Genomic DNA, 23,096 nt, shown 5'->3' with positions numbered 1-23,096 from the left:
GTGGCTTTCATGGTGTATTCAATTTTTATTTTTTTTTCCCATTAACACGTCTTTTGGTACATATCGATTCATATGTGGAATATGCAGTTGCAATTTTTTTTACACATCTTTACCAGGGATGCCAATAAATGAGAAGGTATTATTCCTCTATGATTTGAGTGCAGTTCCACTCATTTATTACCAGTCATAAAATTACAGGGTCCTACAGTCAGTCTGATTTAAGCCTTCACACGGCATGAAGGCATCAGTATGGGGGCTGTTACGACCCGGCTCGGCTAGGGAAAAGGGAAGCAACATTAAAGAAACCTAGATGGTAAGGTTTAACAGTTTATAGGTTTATTGTTTGGGTTCAACAAAAATAAAGGGGGTAAAATTAACAATAGTCAAAATGTAGAGACTAACAAAAGGGTACTAAACAAAACAAAACCCCAAAACAATCAGTTGTAAATCAAAGAACTTAACCAAACAAAAATAGACTTTCAGAACAGGGTTCACAAAACAAACTACAAATCTCTAACAGAGAATCAAAGATCCCACACGGGGACAAAGTGAGTGGCACAAGCTATCCAAGCTAACAAAGGTTGTCAGAGCTAACAAAACAAGGTTACAGCAGTCAACCAAAACCCCTAACAAAGTGGCAAGCTGTTTCAACCAAGAAACAGCCGCGCCTTCTCCCAGGATGTCCTTGGTTCTTAAAGGGAGGCCTCAACAGTGATTGGTGGAGCCGGCAATTGATGACCCAATCACGGTAGGCCTCAGGATGTGACACAGGACAAGCAGGGCAGCACCCACTTCCAGGTGGAGTCAATCTGATTAGCCACTGAAAAACAACAAACACAGAAAGAAAAGGCCACTGGCCGTAACAGGGCCTACAAAACAAAACTGACATTTACATGCATCTTGACAAAACCTGGTATTTACAAAATGGGAAGGTTTTTCTCAGTAAATTAGACTACTATAAGGAAGTTTATTTTAATAACTTCATTCAAAAAATGAAACTTTTTAATAGTTGTCTCTACACACAGAGAGACATATATACAGTATATATACTGTATATATATATAAGCAATTGTTTACTTTTTAAGTTTGATAAATATCTGGGCGGTTACAATAGAAACCTAAACGTCTGTTTCTCAAATATTTAAATTTGACCAATAGGGGATAGGGTTAGGGTTACCCTATCCCTAATCCCTAATCCAGAAATCATAAACATCTTCCTTAATAGAGTAAATCACAAAATATCATTGCTAAAGCTGCCTTACGTTAAACATGTCAACAGAAAGGTGGGTGAAAGGAAAACGTCTGGTAGAATAAAGTGCTCCAGTAACAGTGAAGACAACTTTAGGAGGGTTGTGACGCAAAGTCCATTGAAGAGTTTGGAGACTGACAAGGATGATGATGATGAATACTTAATTAATCCCCAAGAGGAGTCTGCACACACAAACTGTCACTTTCTTCATGTTAAGATCTGAACCAGACTCAATGTCAGAAATACTGTGCTGTAGCTGAGTGGTCCAAGATCCACTTCAGATGAAAACAAATGTTGCATTCAATTTTGAAAAATTTAAAATTAGGATCTTAGGATCAGATTCTAAGATCCTGCTTGCGGATTATTGTGAACTTTCCACAGTCACTAATGATTTAAGGAGCCGTTTCATCTGCTGGTGTTTATCCAGACTTTTTGTTTAAAGTAAATCCACCAGGAAATTTTAGAACACTTCATGTTTCTCCAGACTGACGAGCTTCCTGGAGATGCTGCTTTTCTGTTCCAGAGGGACTTGGCACCTGTCCATATTGCACAAAAAACATCAATACGTGCTTCATTAACTATTGCATCGATGCATTTGATTGGCCAGAAAACTTCTGCAATAAAAATAACAGAATTTATGGACTATTGTCAAGTGGAAAATGAGAAAGAGTTAGTAAAACAGAAAAGCTGCTGCTGGTAAAGCAACCTGAACTACCTGTTCCATCTCAGAGCCACAGGCTGATTGATACTCAGCTAAATACGGGAAACTCAACACAAGGAAACACATAGTAATAGGCAAACTACAATTTGAAAGTCCTAACACAAAGCATAAATAATCAGACCATTACACACACTTTCATCACAGTTAAGATTTATTTCATTCAACATTTCACATTACAAATATTTAAAAATTATGCATACTGTTATAAATAGTTGGCTGCAAACAATTAAATAACATTAGATTTTTCTTTTTCGTTTCACTAGCACTTCTACAGACCAACTCCTAGAAATATGGACATATCCGTATTACATAACTTAATTAGAAAGGAAAATACAAAAATAGGAACTTATAAAGTGAAATGACAATAAAAATTAAGGTGATATCTTAAGTAAAAAATGCTATTAATAAATACAACAACCTTCCCATACACAGTTAAAAACTATTGAAATCTTGCCATTAAGTAACATCATTAACAGACAAATATTTAAATATTTATTTTCCTTCAGAAAATGTGAACCATATATTGTGGAGCACAATATAGCAATTAGTAAAAACTAGACACTTTAACATATTAAAAGCTTCACCTCAAAAATATAACAAAAATCTGATCAAAATTATAAAAATCAATTATACATTCCAATTAAAAATATACCAATAAACAGCTAAATACATCGTTGACCTAATAATTACAATGCAATCAATCACAGTAGCTTAAAATAAACCAAAAAAATAAGCAAAATGAGCACAAAAACCTTTAATGTTTTAAAAATAACTTCAATTATTTATATTAGTACAAATAGTTTGATTTCTTTTCTTTTTTACAAACACCAGCATGAAAAGGATTACAATAACAGTAGAAAATGACTGTGAAAAACATATTAACATCTTCTTTAATTAAATGTCTGCAATTAAAAATGGCATTAAAGAATTACATTGCAAAGAGTCTTTCTCTGGAAAAAGGTTCAAAAGAAGTATTGCACATAACAACTTGAAGTTAACTTGCAACAATTTACCACATTCAAGTCTTTAAGCTCCCCTTTCCTCCAGATAGGTCTACGTAAGCTCACCGCGACGCACGGCGGGGATAAGTTCTCAAGTCTTTTCAAAACAGTGTTTCTTTTTGTTTGTTTGCTTTTTTTAAAATCTTTTTGTCATTTTTATATATTTTTTTTTTAAACACGGATGCTCAAAGTCCTGCACTGCCTTATCGGATTAAGGTTTTTTTTAAATGTTTATCTCTCCATCATGTGCATCCCTGCAGGTCTGCGGATAAGGGGAAGCGGGGGGGAAATCGACACGAGGGGAGTGAGGGGGAGAGCTGAGGTGTCCTTAACGTAATAGTTAAACATTTGGTGCACACCACAACAGTTAATTTTAATATCTAATTCATGTACTTGTCATTTTCTCTTTTTTCGTCATGCATGCTAAGGGTTACAATAGGTGCTAGTTGGCAAGTTCAAGAATATATATATATGTATATGTATATAGATTTTTTTTTTCAAATATTAAAATATCTAAAACACCAAACATCCATTCTTGTGGTACAAGATTCAGCGTTAAGCGTGAACCAGATTTTGCATTCTCCTCTTTATAAGTTATGCTCCATCTATGGAGAGGAAACCAAGACAGAAGTTGCCATTTCCTCCAACTAGTACAGCCAAGTCTGGAGACATTTACATCAATTTGAAATTAAAAGATTTTTTTTCTTCTTCTGTTCCCGCCATGCTTTTTATTGAGCAGATCGACTGGAGAACATCTGGTGTATGACCAATAAAAAAGAAAAAAAATAAATTAAATACAAAGACCAAGAGAGCTTTCCGCTTTGGTCTCTCCTCTGCAGATCTGAAGTCGCATCAACAAAACTGCGCACTCGTAAAGTTGTAAAGATTCCTCAGCACGGAAATGTATAAAAAGCATAATTGAAAATAATATATATTGAAAGCACTCAACTTTTTTTTGTCCTTTTTTTTGAAAAAATGAAACATCTCCGTATATGCAGATCTCTCAGTAACAAAAGTACAAAAGCTACCTTTCACAATGTGAAAAATTGAGGTATTGCAAAAAGGAGTTTCCCCATTTTGTGAAAAATGTGCCTAAAATGACTGTTTGGAAAAAAAGACAAAAAAAAGGAAAAAAAAATATTTAGAAAAGTAGTGCATAATAAATGTTTGTATGTGCATGACAAAATAATTTAGCTAGAAAACACTGTACCAAAAAATCAGCAGGCCATGTATAAAATAATCTTTTTTTTTCATCTCATTTAAACAGCAAATTCTTCACAAAGTGTTTTTTTTTTTTTTAACTTCTAAAATGCTCACCCGCAAAACTGATGCACGGGGTGCAAAGCGACACCCCCCGCCAATATGAGGATTCTCACTAGTGTGTGTTATTAAATCAAGTTTCGGTACTGACTCCCTGACGTTTAAATGCTCGGCTAGAAGATCGCCACTGAGTGACGGAAAACACCAAAGAAAATGAGAGGATTATTTTCACCTTTGCTGTGGGAATGTGCACTTTAAACTTGCAGAAGTATTTGAGATAAAAAAAACCCCAAAACAAAACAAAAAAAAAAAAACACGTGCCTGACAGAACCACCTCCGCTTTGAGCTGGGGTCTTTTTCTGTGCGTCTGCAAGCTCTGTTGGGTTTTCCACAGATGGTGATCACTGTTAAATATATCTGCAGCGCCTGCATTGTGTTCAAGGCCAATCTTTGGTTTGTTGTAGTCCACCAGGGCTTAACGGTGAAACAAAAACTGGGTCGGAGTGATACATTTATGAGCATATATATATATAGAGAGAGAGAGAGAGAAAGAGAAATTAAAAAGTAACTCTAAAGAAATGAGAGAAAACATAAAAATCCTGACAGGAAATGAGCTACAGCATGACCCACTACTGCACAGCCATCTTTGGTTCCCATGAGCCACTGGGTGCAACCGAACAGGCCTGAAAACTGCATGTGGGTCACGATTGTGTTGTAGTAGTAGTAGTAGTAGAGCACACTGCAAGGGAATATCTTCATTTATGCTTCTAAAACACTGGATGCTGAGTTGGATTCACTTGGCAGCAAAACGGATGGAGGGACGACCCCTCCGTGAATCGAACGCGTGCTGATGATGTGCAAAGCAGATTAACGCAAACTGCACGCTTCATTGAGCGTCGCTTTCAATCTTGGATGCAAAAGGAGCACTTTTGTTATTAAAGACTTGGGAGAATTGCACAAATGGGTTTTAAGGGAACCAGCGGAGACAGGCGCTTCCTGTTTGGTGCTGAAAAGGTGGCGCCGCACAAACATACTCATGCCCCTTAAACTTTTTTACATTTCAGTTTATTTTTTCTAGGAAATGCTGTCTAATAAACCATCACTAAGTAGTATTTAAATAACATGTTTCCACCCATTTTCAATCTGCTAGCGCTAAATGAAATTCAATGCTACTAAACTCTGGTTTCATCTACCATCGGAGTTTTGGATGGAGGAAAACCGACACTACATATCACCCTGAATATCTCATCCACAAGGTAAAACATGGTAGAGGCAGCATCATGTTGTGGGTAGCAGGGTGGACACAGCAGACTGGACGATGGCTGGAGGTAAATAATGGGAAGAAATTAAGAGGAAAACCTTCTCATATGGGACCATTCCTAACCAAACAGCCAGGGCTATAATGGAAAGGTCTGGATCAAATCATGTGTTAGAAGTCAAAGTCCAGGCCTACGAATCTGTGGCAAGATTTAAAAATTGATGTCGAAAGATATTCTCCATCTGGATTGAGATGGAGGAGCCTGCCACAGTTTCCAGTTTATATTTGTACACAAACTATTCTTTTCCTCCCACTTCATTATTTTGTGTTGGTATCTCGTGAAAATCAGAAAAAAATAAACTGAAATTTGTGGTTGTAATGTGACTAAAATGTAGAAAAAGATTAAGAGGTATGAAATACTTCTGAAAGGCGCTGCACCTTCACCTCATGTCCCGAATAATCTGGTTTTGATCCAACAACGAGGCTGTGCTCTCGGTTAGCTGCTAGTCTCGTTCTAGAGGCCAGAAGCGGGCATGAGGAAGGGGAAGTGGGGCTGCATTCATCTCTTCGCCTGCCTCTTCCGATCCTCCCTTAGCCATACATTCCCATGTTACACTGTATACTGTACGATACTTTACTCCGTCCCTAGCACAACCCTGGGTTTGATTACAAAAATAAGGAGGTGATGAAGCAAGCGAGTAGAAAACTGTGCCTGTTATGTCACTCTTTGTCTGTTGCATCACTTCCCTCTGATTCTCGCTCAAAGGGAAGCTCAACACCAGAGAGTGGAAATGTGTTTTTTCTTTTCTTGCTTACTTGCTGTTTTTTTTTCCTTCTTCTCCTTAATGTATTCGGCACATTAGCAGCTGAGTTTGAGGTATTGGTTTTTGCATGTGAAAAATGGAGATCAAAACCCAAATCTGTGTTGCTAAAATTTGTTGTGTGGTTTTTTTTTCAAGTAACGTCAAAATGTCTGTATGGTCTTGGAACTCATAAAAAGAGTTTTTCTTCTTCTTTTTTTCTTTCAAACAGGGAGAGAAAAGACTCCATTTCTTCCTGCAGCGGGCCCTTTCTGTTCTTCAAAGTTAATTAGAATTCAGCTTTGGTTAACTACAAAAGGGTCTCATATACTCATATACGGTGTCTTCACTCTTTAAAACAAGAAATAAGTGCACTCTTCTTCAGCAACACCTTTGTTAATCACATTTGCTCTGGAGCTTCTTGCAGCAATAGCAAACTTAATCCCATATCTCAGAAATAAATAGCCAATGACGCACTTTTTCAGCAGCATTTGCTGTGAAGACTGTACAAAAGGAAAAAGGCAACAGCTCTGCTACAATATAAGACAGCTGAATGTCAAATCAAAGGTGTTTTTAAGGGCCTCTTGTATCAAAAGGAAATATTCTTTTTAGAAAAATATGCCAATTGAATAGCAGAGTACCATATCACACATCAAAACTTTCCTATATTTATATATATATCTTTTTTTTGAGAACTAATAAAAATATTTCAAAAAATCAGAAAAAAAATAAAATTATGTTACATTTTCTTCCCCTTAAATGGACATATTTGGATACAATTCCAGTTTTTCTTTTCTATCTCCAAAATATTGATATATATTAACTTTAAATAAAACCAGAAACAAAATGCTGTTAGGTGAAATTAGAGCAAAAAAGGAACCAGCAACAGAAAAGTGCATTTATTTGTACAATGATTTGCGACTCCTGCACTACCTCTCCTTCCCCTGCTTCTCTGTCGCCTCTCCCTCTCCGTCGCTCAGTTCCAGCGGAAGGAGATGTGGCGCGGTCGGTCACCCCCCTCCTTCACCAGGGGCTTGTGGAACTCGCGGCCGGCGCGGGAGTGGATGGCTGCCCAGCAGTACTCGCAGTAGTACTGCAGGCAGGTGACGTTGGCGCAGAAGAACGGCGCGAACTTGCCGCCACAGCGGGTCCCCTGGCACTCATCGCACAGCTGGTCGTCGAGAACGTATGGCTTCACTTCCACCTGGACGCAGAGATGAGAATTAGACTTTTTCTTTTCGCAAAAGTTTCTAGGTGATGTAGATACTCTTGTTCTACACATTACTCATTTCAATATTTCAGACTTTTTACAAGTTTTATGAATTCATGGCATATATTTATATAGCAGAACGGCTTTAAATATTTAGCCTGAAGAAATGAGTGAAGGAGTGGGAGGGAGGGAAGAGAGGACGACACAGGAAAGATGGAAATAAAGTTGCTACTTTCTTTCCTTCTGAGTAAGTTTTAAGTACACAAGTCAGTAAGTAGCTAAGTAAGACAGGAAGAAAGAACAAAAGTATTTTTAAGTGAGAAAGTAACTAAGTAACTAAGGAAGGAAGAAAAAAGTAAGGAAAGAAGGAGTGATGAAGGAAAGAAGGGAAGAAAGGACATTGTAAGTAAGGAAGGGGGGAGGAAAAACGATAGAAAAGAGGGAAACCTGAAACCAGATCTGAAAACTACAAAAATTTATTCCAGACTTTTCCAAACTGCATTAGACCCATGGAAAGTTGTCTTTACTTTAGATGTTCCCTCCAACCTGGCCAACAATCCCTTCTGAGTTGCTTAAAGTTGTAAATCTTTCCTTGTGGAGAATTCAAACCAGCATTTGACAAAATCAGGTCAGTGTGACTTCTCCAAGCAGATTTACCTGCTACTTCCAGCTCTTCTCAGGGATTTCAAGTGAAACATTCTGATACTAAAAACCAGCAAATCACTGAACTATACAAAACCAACAATCATATTTCTTGCAAACAGAATGAATACTACCACTGCTTCCTACTATTATTGGATCAGAAAAAAAATCTGCTGACAGAAGTCACATGAAGGGAAACGTTTTGACCAGGTTTCAGCCTTAAATATTTCTCAGTGTTCATTAGAAATGTTACCTATCATACAAGGCTGGCAAATTTTTTAAACATGTTATTACCAAATGATATGTTTTGATATGATATGTTTTCTGGAGCATGAAAAAACTAGATTTTTAATGAAACATCTAGTTAACTAATTGTAAAGAAAAACTTCACAGTTAGTTTGATAGTTTGGCTCCATTTTGCTTTTAAAAGGTCACAGAGCATTTTTTAAAGATTTGAGGAGCTTTTTAAGGTCATATTTAAATGTCAATTTTCATGATAGTTGTCCAAATGCTGAAATCTGTTCTTTTCCTTTTTTAAGGTCAGACTGTAGTCCAGGAACAGTCAACTTCACTTTTCACCAGCTTATTAACTTGGCATTGTGCCATTGTTAGCAGATAGATATTGAAAAATCACTCAAGTGTGAAAAAATAGCCCACTAGAAGTTCCACCAGGTTGATTTTCAGCTATCTTCACTTACTCTTTGTGCAAGCGCTGGATTAAATTTGCATAATTCACTGGTTATGGCAAATTGTGCACCAGTGCTACAAATATTAGTGTGAATCCTAAAATAAATAAGCTTGCACCATGAGGGAATCACGTGACTGAAACTGCAAAGCGGTGACACTGAGAAGCAGCAGAGTTCAGAGTTTTGTCTCCCAGCAGAAGAAGCATTATTGGTACTATTGTTTCAGAAATGTCACCTGCAGTAGTAAAAATAAAGTGTTTACAGAGATGCTGCAGAGTGGGAGGGGAGATTTCGGCACCTTTGTTCCAGATGCAAGAATCCCATTTACTGCTCCCACACACAATTTTGTGACTCACAGTTGGAGCACATCTACAGCTTGGATCAGTGCAGATCCTTCTGTTTAACAAGAGCATTACGAAATGCATGGCTCTGATTACAACCTCAAAAAGTTAGGCCTCATTAGAGTTTATGGAAATTCAACTGAATCGTTGATTCCAAATCTGAAAGCAAGACTTGTTAAACTGCTGCCTATCCCTAAGTGAAAAAAAACATGGAATGAAACTTCTTTCATAAGAGAAGGCCAAATAATTCTTCATGTAGGAGCAATGTTTGACACTTTGCACTCCCAGCTTACTGCCTTACTTCCAACAAACGCATTTTACTTTCAGCAAAAATCTAATTTTTTTGCTCACCGTAAGGAGAAAGGCAGTGCAGTTTGAGGTAAAGGAACAGGAAGTAAGACTGTGGTGTGGAGACGACTTCAGAAAGAGAGGGGCTTCGAGGAGGGAGGTGGAAAAACATAGAGGCTCCCTTTTCTTTCCACTCACCCGTTTATCGATTTCCCCGTGCTGCAGCTGTACAAAGCGAGCACTGATAGCGGCAATGTAGCTCTGCTGATTAGAGAAGGCGACCCGCCCCGCTCCCTTGGGGTACTTCAGCTCTGGGTCCGTGTCAATGCCTGCGTAGCAAACTCCACCGTACAGGCGGTCCATGATCATGGCCAGTTCCACTGAGGAGGAAAAACAAAAACAGCATTGTCTTAACAAAAGGAGAAATGCTAGGCGCGAAAAATACTCGACACCAAAAATCCAGCACGAATGGCACACATGTTGCTGATGTGAAAAGATTCTAAGTTTACATTCTAAGAAAAAATACACACACTTTGAACTTTTTTTTTTAACTTTTCTTTTTGTTACATTACAATCATAAACAATGTTAGGATTTTATGTAATTTTCCAACAGAAGTTCATAAGATTGGAAGGTTTTCAGGTCTTGCTGCAGGTTACCAGCTAGATTTAGCGACCAGGCCAGTCTAACAATTTAGTTATAACACCGACTGGATGTTTATGAGGTTTCCTGCTCAACTCTTTAACAGTTTTTTTTTTCTTTTCTGGGACCACCATATATTTAGCTCCATCCATTTCTCCATTAACTATGAACAGTTCCCCAGCGCCAGCTGAAGAAAAACATCCCTACAGCATGAAACTGCCACTGTCCCGTTCCTGGGAATGAGCAGTGGTGGTTTCCTGATAAACAAGACCGGGTTTTACTCTGGAGGAGTTCCATCTTAGCTGCTTTGTTGCACCATAATGTGGAACCGGGCCGTCTCAAAGATGGGTTCTTCATCAGATAAACTATGTAGAGTTTAATCCAGAACATTCAACCAAATCCCATGAACATGGAAATGTAAATGCATAAGTCATTACAAAATTTGCTGAAGAATGTCACAAATATTAAACTAAAACCACAAAAAAATATAACAATAACATAGTGAGTTAATGTACATATTTACATCGGAATGAACATAAAAAGCTCCTTGATGACAGTCAGACCAAACAAAACATACTTACTGAATCTCCTGCAAGACTTGTGGCAAACTGCAAATGGGATTTTTATGACTTTCTTTCAAACATTACTTTCTTCTTGCACATCTTGCTCCATGAATTTACTACTGAAATTTCTGAAGTAAATGTATTTATTTTATTTAGGGGTTTTACAGTAAAGAGGGATGAGTATAAATGAACCCCTCACTTTAGAGATTTTATTTGCAATAAATCTTCATTCTAATTCAGAATCAGGTACTATTTTTGTTGCACAAATACATAAAATCCCAATAAAAAATTGTCAAAATGTAAGAAATGAATACTTTTGAAGGGCACTTCATTTTGTTCTAATTGTCATCTAAAACCTTTGTTTACTAAAATAAAAATTATGGCAATTACTATTTTTTACTTTAAACCATCTTAGGGGTTTACAGAATATTTTTTCACTACTACAGAACATGGACAGAGGCTTAGAGCATGGCAACCAGCAGCGCAGACATGAACTAATAATACACATACCACTGCTATTAGGAAACAATACATTTCAATATTCTAAACTGCTCAGCAGGTTGCAAAGAGCTGATTTTAATACCACCAGTGTAGGTCAATGCCTCTGCAGCTTTATTACTCAGCAGGTCTGATTACACCACATAGAGGAATATTAAGCAAATGGGAACAAGGCAGCAAAAGTACAGAATGGTAATGTATTATTTTTATGGAGAGATCAGAAACAAACAGCAGGAAAATTTTACAGACTTTTCATAAAGGCCTCAAAATATGGGTCGTAAATGAGGTATAAATCCAGCCTGTATGCACTGTGCGTACCTAAAATTCAACTGTTTTTATTTCAAATACTCATTTGTTTTCAGTTTAACCTCCAGAAGAACAAAGAGTGAAAGATACCTGCACGGAGCGGACGGGGAACTCCTCCCACAAAGATAGTTTTTCTCGGGTCCAGAGGCTGAGAGCCGTCCATTACAAAGTCGCTGTCGTTCAGGTTCCACGGGCGAATCTGGACCTGAGGCACAAGCACACAAAAAGCTTTAGACTCAAAAAAGAAAAAAAAGAGCCAGAACAACAAAGAGAAATGGAAAAACTGTGTGACTTTAAACTAACTGGCTTGTCTTTAATGGTAGGGCTGGAAACACAGAGGTACAGTTTGCCGTCCTCCTCGATACAGGCGTCGATCAAGGCCTGCACCGAGCTTTCGTCCTGGAACAGCAGGAAGGCGTAGCCTGCACCAAACACAGGCAGGTCATTCAAGTACAGAAACTAAAATTTAACAGATCGATTATTGTGACTGTGTATCTGATCTCTGAATTCAGGCATGTGCTTTATGTCCTGAAATGGTCAGCCTCTACTAAACAGGTATAAACTTTATAGATGTTACTAAAAGTGATTCAAACTGCTACCTAAAGTCAGACCCATATGGATGAAGCTGACCTAATACAGGTATTGAGGAAAACCAAGAAGCAGATTTACAGATACCAGGTCACCAGAAAATTTATGTAAAAAAGAATTAACTTTTAGTATTTTTACAATACATGTGGCTGGAACTTTTATGTGCTATGTCACCAACACGCAAACAAGTCTAACTTATTTTCAATACCTTTAGGAGGAAAATAGGATTTGCTCTCTGCTTTGTGAGGCCAGTCCACAAACAGGTGTCCAAAACGCCTGAAGCTGGCAGTTATCTCATCTGAAACAGAAAGGAAAATTATTAAATATCAATTTAATTCAAGCACAAAGAGATTCTGATATGAGAGAAATAAGCCTTTGTTTTTCATTTAAATGACTGTACCTTCGTCTATGTCTGGGGGCAGTCCGCCAACAAAGACCTTGCGGGAGTAGCGTTCCACGCGCTCTCCGTTCTGATGTGGAAAGCAGTGCGGGGAGCCAAGGCCCGCGAGACCCTGGTCAGCTCGCTCGTCGTCAGGGAAACTGTCCTCCATTGGAAAGAGCGAGGAGTGGCCTAAGAAAACATAAGGAGGTCAGAAGTATAGATTTAATTCCCAAGATGATAAGAAAAGGGTAAAGATAAGTTATGTCATAATGGTGATGATGATTTCTGTTTTATAGATTTTTGCTTTGGCAAATGTGCAGAAAAAAGCAAAAACTGAGGGAATGGCTCTGTTTTCCTTTGATACGGCATGTTTAAATCTTTTACAACTGAAAATGTCTTCATAGACTTATTATCTAATGAAAACTAATCAAAACAAATTTGTAGCATGCAAACCTAAGAGTTGTTTTGTCAAAATAGCTGTGAATCCCTGCAGCTGCTCCAGAGTTAGAATAGAGCTGTAGGCTGATTAATGATCTCCTACCAACATGTCAAACTTCTCTGGATTGCACCTTTTATGGTTATCAGAGTCAAGGGGGGGGATCAAACGTACACTTTACAGAAGAACATTTAATGCCAAAAATGATTTCCCAGCCAATTAATCTACTTAGTTGGTAGATAACATCAAATTCAAATAGTTTGTGGTTGAAACATGGGGAAAAAGTTCAACTAGTGTGCATACTTTGTGAGGTTGCTGTTTAGGAAGGATTCTATAAAACTAAAATTAAAAGAAATATGAAGTGTGAAAACAAAAAGTAAGAAATCTCCAAAATGTTGTGTGCTCTTCTGGTGGATGTTACTCAACTGTAATGATTTCCCACAAAGCAGGCATGCAAGCTTAATCACACAAACACAGCAGTCCTCTTAAGTCTGAATACTTTCACTGTGGAACATATGTGTGGTGGAGGCTAAGCCGTCCCATCCGAACTGCCCTGAGCTGCTTTACAAAGCTTTATGCGAGGGTGTTAGCCTTGACTTCCACAGTGTGACGTGTGTGTGTGTGTTTCCGCCGCAGAATTGGGTAAATGACATACGAAGCGTTGTGTACCTCGCTGCCTCATTAACTCTCAGCTAAATGCGACACTAGTTTAATGTTCCAAAATGCAAGTGAGGAAGGGAAATATGCAAAGAGTGAAGCCTAATGAGAGGAAAAGATAGTTTCACAAGTTTATAACATGACTCAACATTTAGACAATTTTGCACACAAATGAAAAAATGTATTTCAAAACATGGGAATCAAATTTTTAAAAAAAGAAGAAAAACATGCAGGGGATTTTAAATAAATCAGAAAACTGTTTGTTAAATAGAAAAAAAATTAAAATGGTTAAAACAACGTATTCCACAGATGGACATTATAGATTTATGAATATGTTTTACCTCGTCTCCTGCTATAATTCCTGGCTGCATGTGGAACGAGGGAAAAAATAATAATAAATAAATAAATTAAAGGAGAGGCTGTTTGTAAATATGGCATAATAAACCAGAGCAATAAAAGTGCCAGGTGGTTCATGACAGAGGCTCCACAGTTAGCTTGCCTGCTAGCACTTGATTCTGTTAATTAGCGCTGAATCATAATCAGTCTGCGGTACTTTTCTCACACAAATACCAATTTATGTAAGCGGGTACAGAATGGATGCATTTCATTTTTTTATAGATTTGGTTTTTGAATCAGAATGTTCAATTATTGGAAAAAATTATTGGTATGAAGTGCTCGAGCAACAAAGATGGCTGCAGCAGATTATAAACAAATGCCTTTTCAAGAAGACGTTTTTATCAAATCTTGCACGTTTCCAAAATTAGAGAATTACTGAAACATTTATTTATTCCAGTAATCCAGCAGAAAGAGCTAGCACTGAAAAGCACTGGAAGAATTGTTCCCTTCTCCAGTAAAATGAAATTAGCATCTCCATAAATCTTGTCATCAGAGAGAAGCATGAGAAGATCAAATTTACAAGTAAATGGCTGCAGTGATTTGGACTTAATAAAACAAAGTTGACAGAAACCAGCAGATTAACATGGCAGTATCAACAAATTCTGTAGTTTAACACAAATAATGCAAAGTTGTAGCCCAAGCCCAAAATAAACCTGTGGGTTTTAGCACTTGAAGCAATGCTTTCTTGAAAAAGCTTTTGTTTATAATTTGCTGCAGCCATCTTTGTTGCTCGAGCACTTCATACCAATATTTTGTCCTTCCACTCAACTTTCCATTATTAAGGTAGGGTTAAGTTCTATAAACAGCCAGCTACTTTAGCAGTGACCTTTTGTGACTTACCCCCTCCTTGTGGCATGTTTCAGTCACAGTCGCCTGAAAAACTGTCAAGCCAGCAATCTTCTGCATGACTGGCGAGGTCATAATGTGAAATATTGGGATTTAAAACCATATACCGTATATTTTTTCTTATGTAAAATTTATTTTCAGAGAAAATGAATTTCAGAATTCCATTAGCTGCAAGCCACAGTCATCAGAAATGTCTGAAATGTATCACTTTGAGTGTACTGACCTGAATTTTACTTTTTAGAAACAAATTACAGGAATAAATTTAGATGATATTCTAAATTATTGTGATGGACTTGACGTGCGCATTGTGCTTATTTATGCAGAAAGACAGAGTAGACGGGTCATATCAGTTCACCAGAGAGGATCGGTACTCAATACAGAACAGGTATTAGCATAAAAAGCGAGGCAATTAAAACACAATGTAATAAAGCCCACAGGATGTATAGTTAAAAGACTGAATCAGGCCCAAATAGGCCATTGTAACCCTGGAGACACCCGAAGCTAAACCTGGAAATGCAGAGTAATTGCAAAAAGAGCAGCTTGCAGAAGTATCCAAGAAAAGAACCGTGTTTGGACTTTAATCTGCAGATTTGATTAGTTAAGCAATTTTAGCAAAACACTGTGCAACTGATCCATTTTACTGAGCTTGACTGCAAAGTAATAAAAGAAAGTAAGTGTGCACAATTACAGGCAACAGCGAGGGGAGATGTGAATTAATCATGCAGAGAATAAGGAAGAAGCAGAAATGAGACTAAAGCATATCACTTTGCCTAATCACAGCCAGTCAGGGGACCTGATACGATTCAAGGATGGCGCTCTCACGTCAGAGCTTCACTCAAACAAAAGCAATACTCTGCGAGGTTGGTCAAGCAGCTCCAGCTTGAGAACGGAGCAGTTTGTATTTGAAGAAAAGTAATGTCCTTTCAGTAATAGTGTATAATTTTCCAAGGGGAGGCAGTGGAAGCAGTTGGGGCAACATAAGGATAAAAAATAGAGTTTTTTAAACAGAAGAGTTTAAAAAAGCCAAACACAATCTCCAATTGCAAGAACCCGTAATCCTCCCTCAGTGGACATTCCAAACCAGATGGACATTAACTGCGCCGGGGAAGGTCAAAGGCAGCCAGAAACGGAGAAAAATACTGAGAGGCAGTAAAGCAGATTGAAAGAGAGCAGAGAGTGCTATAAAAAGACGTGTGTGCATGTGTGTTGGCGTGTGCGTGTATATGTGAGTGTAAGAGAGAAAACTAGATTAGAAGTGATGGAGAAATGAGCTGATAAAAAGCCGTGTGGGGGTGCGCAAAAATGAGAGTGACTGGAGGGAGAGAGGATGGGGGGAGGAAGAGAATGAGGAATGCAGTCTGTGTATCCTTATGAGGCAAAGAGAGAAAACCGGGACTGGTGTGCAGCTTCTATCCGCTGGCACCTTCTGTCTCAGGGCACCATGACAGCTCCTAACCATGTGATCCAACCATGTGACCCAGCAGGCTTTTCAGGAAACTACTGGCAGTTCCTGTTTTACCTGCCAGTTGAAGCCCGTACAGATGACGTTAAAACACTACAACCACAGAGCGATGAAGGAAGAGATTGCATGACAGAGAGTTTAAATCTCATCTCTAAGAAAAATCCTATTTTGCAATCATGGTCACATGCTGAAGCACCACAGGAGCTCAGTAATTCTAGACAAAATCTAGGACATCTTCCACAAAAAATCTTCTGTATCTATCAAACCACTGCTTTTTTAAAAATCATTCCATTTCATTAGATTTCTTACATCCTTCTCTAATTCAAGAACAAAGCAATAGACGCAGCCACAAAATGAACAAGAAGGTAAAGAAGTTTATATACAAGTATTCAAGCCTAAGCTCCTCTGCAAGTAAAAAAGGAAATGATTATTTTGCTTTGAGTTGCAAAACAACAGAAGATTCCACTCATCAAAATGTCATTAGAAAGACAGAAAGACGATATCAGCCTCCATTTTAACAGGTTAACCGGATGATAATATGGTTGGAAAAAAGAGGTGAAAAAATGTTTAAATGGTCTTTGAGTAGGAAAGCGATTGGAGTTGAACTAATGGGCTAATCAAGTCTAAAATATTGTTGTTTAGGCTGGGACTAATAGACTAAATATGTCAATGTTTCAATGGGACATGGGCGACCAGGTTTTGGAGACAAGCAACATCCTAAAGATTTCCAACCTCAGATGGACTTAAATTCTTGACTGTAATTTAAGTCCAGCAAGAAAACAGAGCAACATTAAAATATGATCCCAAAATTTTTTTCTCAAGCTTTAGAAGCACACCAAGAAATCTGCTTTTGATTGTTACCGGCTAATGTTCAGTTTGACCGGTCGGTCAGAATTTCAAAAGTTCACCACTTATCTGATCATGAATGCACCAAACTAAGTGCAATCAACTCATGCTGACAACACTCTTTTGTGTGGACTTTCTTAGACTCAAAGTTAAATATTTTGACTATTAACAGTTTGTTCCAAATGTACTACAAAATACAAAAAACTGAACAGCTAATTAGAAGGAAACAGTATATGGTAGTTTGAAGCATCTTCCTGTTTCATTAAAGCTACGAGAAAGAACAAGATTTTCAGTCACTTTAGATAAGGCGGCTAATTGAAGTACAGAAATATTGCTCTATTTCTTCCTCTTGACCATTCAACCTCTTTTTTGGAACATGCTGCACTTAAAAATGTTGGGAGGGAATAAGACACAAAGGTGGCAATTTCAGCAATGGTAACCATGCTAACTGCTAATATAACATGCTAGGACACATTTAAAATGTTAACTTGGTCATTCTTTGTTTTTATTTTCAACAGGCAAAACCATGTTTTACATCAACTGCTCTCTCAAACACAGGGTGTAATACTATGTTTCTACCTCCAATTGTGTTAAACACAAGTTCAGAAAAAAATGACATCTTTTTAGCCCTGCTGAAATACCAAAGCTGCCTAAAATCCTTATCAGCAGGTTAAATGTTATACAAAAACTACACATTTGCCTCAAAATTATGACTATTACATCTCTACTTTACTTAAAGTTTCCCACTTGACATGATTTGCATATAAAATCCTTTTGATGACTCATCTTTCATTTCCAGGGTTAGTAGACTTTTGGGGAATGTGTTTAGGTTGCCATACATACCATTAAGGGGCAGAGGGTTGTCCGCCCCAGGGTGAGGGAACCCCAGACGACCTACACAGAAAAACAGAACAAAATGTGTTTCATATAATATCTTTACTCTATTTTAACTCTGTGTAAGTCCTTCCAGAAGACAGTCTAATTATTCCTAGGATCCAAGGTTGGAACCAAATATAAGGAAGCTTTTGGATTGGACCAAAAGTAAAGAACAAACTACAAAGGTGGCTTTTATGATAATGGTGCAGGCTCCAGAAATGAAAGGCTTTTTTTTTCTTATGGCAACCACAACAGGAAACGGAAGCATAATAATGTAGAAATCCAAACTGTATGATTTTGCAGTTTTTAGTCTGGTTAGTAAGCAGACTAAAATGTGATAAGGCTCACCTGCTGCAGTATATGACAAGATAAAAGGTAAGAGTCAAGACACATCACACTATCTGAATAAGACTCACCCTGTTGCTAAAATTGGCTAATGTCCGGCTGTAGGGAAACGTAAAAAATATTCCAATGTTCACAACTTCAGAGACCCTCTACACAACATATAACAGATCAAGTGTTCAGTGGAGGAGCAGTATCAAATTGGGATCTTCTAATTTAGAAGTTTGACGTTTTTTGAGTCAGTGAAAAATGCAATGATACACATCATGGGTTTTTTTTATCCAGGCACTTCAAGGTTGTGTCTACATTCCAAAGGTGTTATCATGGACAATCAGCCACAGTCAAACATTTCCATCTTGGCAAGAAAAAGCCAAGAACTCATGCTCACAGACAAAAAGATTCCATCTCTTCAGGACGTCTGACGGGTTAAATTCCTATGGAAAGTTTCAGTACCTTTTAAAGCATAAGAAATGACAAATGGGAATAAATGTACAACTTGACTGATGTTATGGGTTTTTTTTTCTTCTTTTATGGGTAGGCCAAACCACACAGTGATGGATGAGCACATGGCAGACTGAATCATGGTTATATAGCAAATGGCCAGCAGCTCCTGTGGAAGGCTGTACTGCTGTTATTGTAGCAGGAAGTGCAGTTTCTACTGGGCCTTCTTAGAAGGACCATTTCAAGTCCTGAGACCTGGTATATGACTGATGTCCTGACCACATGCAACACTTAAAAAAAAAAAATACATTTTAAAAAAATCAAACAATTAAATAAATACAAACAGATGAGTGTTTTATGAACCATCACTGACATGAACTGATAAAGGTTTACTAAGTCGAAAATGTCATTAACTCTTCACCACTGCAAGGTGGGTTTGCTGTGAGAGATATTGATGCTGCTACTTGAAGTCCTTTCCATGAACACAACAAACAGAACTAATCTCAGCTTTGTTTTTGGTATACACGGACAGGGTACCAGTTAAAAGCAACCCAGATATAACACATTCTTGTCCACTCTTCCATGCTAGGACGAAAGCTACGTTGCTCTTTTGAAATCAGAGCTTGGATGGTCAGTTGGAGCCTCTTTTCCAACCTCCGAGATTAAGCTTCCCCAGGGAGACTGGGATGTGCACTCACTTAAATGCTGGAAGACATTCTCCTGTCCTTTTCTTCATAATTAGGAACACCCCCCAGTCTGCCACTTCACAACTGCTGTCCCAGTTCTTCATACAACACTTTAGAGGTATATCAACCAGAAAACCCAAAAATGTCCAGAGCCGTCACCACCAGACTGAATGTCCTCCACCCCGGGCACTGTGGCTACAAAATATGAACCATCTCTCTCCTTCACATTCAACTCCATTTTAGAATCTGTATCCTCATACCATACTTTTTACACCGAGCAATTTGCAAGGGCCACCTCCCAAACACACAAATACATGTTATGATGCCAAACAATCTTCAAAGTTATGCAAGGCCCGCTTGCACCAGAAAGGATAATGAGATGAAAGAGCTGAAATAGTGCAGTCATTGTTGTGTGGGTACGGACCGCCTGGTGATTGGTGCATTCCGATGCCCCTGTCACAAGGAAATCTGTGGGCCCCTCCTCCACACTCTGTGAACTGAACTCACAGAACAGAGGAAACAGAGCCATAGGGACTGACCCAAACCAGATAAAGACTGCAGTGTGACTCTTCACTGCAAAATTTACCTATTTATCTCCCCAAGTGAATTAGCCAGGTAATAAACACAAGGTGCACATACTATAGTTGCACCACCTGAAACGCAAAGTCCAGCTTTCCCTCCCATAGAGAGAAAGCTCCAGGCTGTCATTACATTTTAAATCTCTGAGGAGTAAACAGGTACACCATAACCCAGTGTGTCTGCAGGATGAATTGTGGCTGCTTTGTGAAGCTTATTTGCATGCTGCTGGCTGCACACAAACAGTCCACTTTAAAACACATGTATGAACAACCTCGCACAATGCAGTGGTGTGTTTATGTGCAGTGGACGAACAGAGGAACTCTTTCTGTCAGTCGGAACAATGCTGGAAGGGATTCAAAGCCACTTCTTCTGTAGACATTTTGTCTTGCCTCTTCCCTTGCTTTGTTGTGCTCAATTTTGTTGAGCACATTCAGTTCAAATGAGAAATTTCAAGATTTGATGTATTTATTTTAGAAAGATTTGCTGTTCTTTCTACATAGATGCATTTGTGTGACAAATTGAAAAAGTGCTCACTCAAAGAAAACCTCTTGTAATAATGGTTCTTTAAAACTATCCTCCAAGGGAAAAAGCGCAAATTTACTCAAGCTCTGGAAAGAAAAGAGCAAATTTACTCGAGCTCTGGAAAGAAAAGAGCAAATTTACTCAAGCTCTGGAAAGAAAAGAGCAAATTTACTCAAGCTCCACCTGTCATACTACTGTATTAGGCTGCACTATAAATGAAATTGAAATTATGAAATTATGAAATTATTAGATGAAATTATGACTGTAAAATTTGATTGCTTCCAAGATCTACACTTCAAATGAAAGGATGATAAGTTTGGGAGATGATATGGTGTGCTTCGTGGTTTCACCACTGTGCACTGTACATTTAACTAACAATCTAGAGTTTGATGGAGAAAAAAATTAGGGCAACTAAGGTGAAAAATGTGCTGTGATTAATTTTACTACCACCATAATAAACCGCTAGTGTAAAATAAAAACTGTCAAAAACCTGATACCATAACATTGATGGTAATAAAGATTTTGAACTTTCAATTCTAATATTAAAAATATTTTCTACTATAAGCTCCAACGACAGAACACAAAATCATAACTGGATGCATATGAGCTTTGCGTGTTTAGCGCTAAAATAATAAAAAGGTATTCATGAGAAGAGAGACTGTATTTCAATGTTTTTATTATCTTGTTATTGTAGCAGTGGCACTGATTTTATGCATTTCACAAGGTGGTTCCCTTTATAGATATTTTATTGTGTTCAGTGGGATAAAAGAGAAAATAATTTTCTTATCTGGGCCTACTTTTTTGTAAGGAAGTTTATGTTTTCAGATGGATCACAAAGAGAACACAAGACCTGGATACTTTGAGTCATTTATGACCAAACTTCCCCCAATTTAAAACAAAAACTAGAGTTAGCTTAGTCACCATTTTTGTCAAACCCATTTCTTCCACTAAAGCATAAAAAAGGAGCAGTCTCAACCCCAACCCGTTGCTATGCCAGAGATAAGAACCGCTAATTTTGGGTTCTGGAAGCAGGCTTGTGGACTTCATTAAACAGTTCAAATGTTGCGAGCTTAAAATTATGCCATAAATTAAAACAGAAAAAGCAACACCACCAATGTTAAATAGTTAATGAATGAATCTACTGTATTATATCCATGTGGGATAACTTTTAAAAATCACTTATTTTTGTCATCATATATATTTTTTTACTCAATCTGTAACAATTAATTAAAACATGGCTGCTACTGGCATTGAAGTCTTGTAATCTATTTAACAGCTAAGGCATTGGGGTTGACAAGTTTAGTTAGCATGCAGCACTCAAAGGATTACACTAAAGTAAAGCCTGTGTCAAAGGTGTAACTAACTCTAACAGGTCCTCCCTCTCAACCAACAGATAAGAATCATGATGGTGATTTTCTATTAGCCAGGTATTGTTGCCAGGCCAGGAATTGAACCTGTGATCACCGCCACAAGGACTAAGGCCTCAATATGTGGGTCATGCTTTGCCCCTGCGCCACCACAGCACTCACAAAGAGAATTATAAGAACAAGATGGATTTCTGTTCTACACATTCTCTCCAAAAGACAAAAAATAGTTTTTACCATTGAATAAAATGCTCATTTGTGAAGAAGCAATTAGTTAATCAAGTTTTGGATTTTTACAATCAATTGACCTTGATCAACTAACACTGATCATGTGATGGCAAAAAAATGTCAACATATTTTTCCTACTGATTGAACACAGGCTGCTGATTTTAAGATATTGCATTAATTTAAAAATAACTTATTTAATTTTAATGTTCAATTTTGTAGATTAACAGGAACTTTCTAGTTATTTGTTGGGAAAGCGTTGTGAAGTTTAGAAATGATGAAAATCAAAGAATAAAGTTCAGTTTGCTTTGGAAGAAAGAACTTGTGTCTGGGAATTGCATCACATTCTCACTGCTGGTAGGAAAAACAGTGAGACTTCTCTCCATACTCAAACTTAATTAACATGTTCACAAATAGAGTTGTACTTTACTGAGTGTACTGCTGGTTAATAGGGTACAAGCCTTTAGCATTGCTAATAGGTTGTACCTGTATCTTTAACCCTGTGAGCATTGAGTCATGCTGGTTATTGAGCTTGAGGACGCTCAAAGCACAGTCTTCCAGCTTCTGCAGGCGTTGTCCTGTTGTAGTTTTTAAAAGGAAATTGTAAAATCCAACTTATAAATATGCATAAAATGCAACATTAACCGTGGCTTGTCCAAATATCACAGCATGCAAAATGGTTTATGTCAAATTTTAAACATTTAATTAAGTTATAAGTCAGAGTATGTGTATTTTTTGTTCGATTGTTACATGTGCATCAGGCTTGTTAAAAAGCATTGTACTGCTGCTCGTCTACATGTTTCTTGAGTTTCAGTTGTTATATTTACCTTTCAGGGTGTCTTGCTCAGCTCTCATGATGTCGATCAGGGAGTTCTCCAGAGTGTTCATGTTGAAGCTGTCAAACGATCTGGTTCGTTCCTACAGGGGACAGAGAAAAAGGACAAATTTGACTTCTTTCCTTCCCTCAGAAGGCATGTAGTTTAGA

The 23,096-nt window shown here is 37.8% G+C and overlaps 1 protein-coding gene across 2 annotated transcripts in view; it reads right to left on the bottom strand.

Annotated features, from left to right (window-relative positions):
• Nucleotides 1-2,103: 2,103 nt before the first annotated feature.
• Nucleotides 2,104-23,096, bottom strand: part of cpeb4b (cytoplasmic polyadenylation element binding protein 4b) — a 39,634-nt gene continuing 18,641 nt past the window's right edge. The window contains exons 3-11 of one of the 2 annotated variants that reach the window (XM_028030803.1): nt 22,939-23,029; nt 17,920-17,970; nt 13,868-13,891; nt 12,452-12,622; nt 12,260-12,349; nt 11,767-11,885; nt 11,554-11,668; nt 9,655-9,836; nt 2,104-7,493 (exon numbers count right to left, since the gene is read on the bottom strand). In XM_028030803.1, coding sequence (XP_027886604.1) covers nt 7,266-7,493; nt 9,655-9,836; nt 11,554-11,668; nt 11,767-11,885; nt 12,260-12,349; nt 12,452-12,622; nt 13,868-13,891; nt 17,920-17,970; nt 22,939-23,029 — 1,071 coding nt within the window. In that variant the 3' untranslated portion in view covers nt 2,104-7,265. The remainder of the gene's footprint in view (nt 7,494-9,654; nt 9,837-11,553; nt 11,669-11,766; nt 11,886-12,259; nt 12,350-12,451; nt 12,623-13,867; nt 13,892-17,919; nt 17,971-22,938; nt 23,030-23,096) is intronic. The other variant, XM_028030804.1, reaches the window with a different exon arrangement.

Source organism: Xiphophorus couchianus, chromosome 11, assembly GCF_001444195.1.
Source record: "Xiphophorus couchianus chromosome 11, X_couchianus-1.0, whole genome shotgun sequence".
In the NCBI taxonomy this organism is placed as follows: domain Eukaryota; kingdom Metazoa; phylum Chordata; class Actinopteri; order Cyprinodontiformes; family Poeciliidae; genus Xiphophorus; species Xiphophorus couchianus.
Note: the sequence above shows the minus strand (reverse complement) of the source record. Positions and strands in the feature narration are given on the sequence as shown.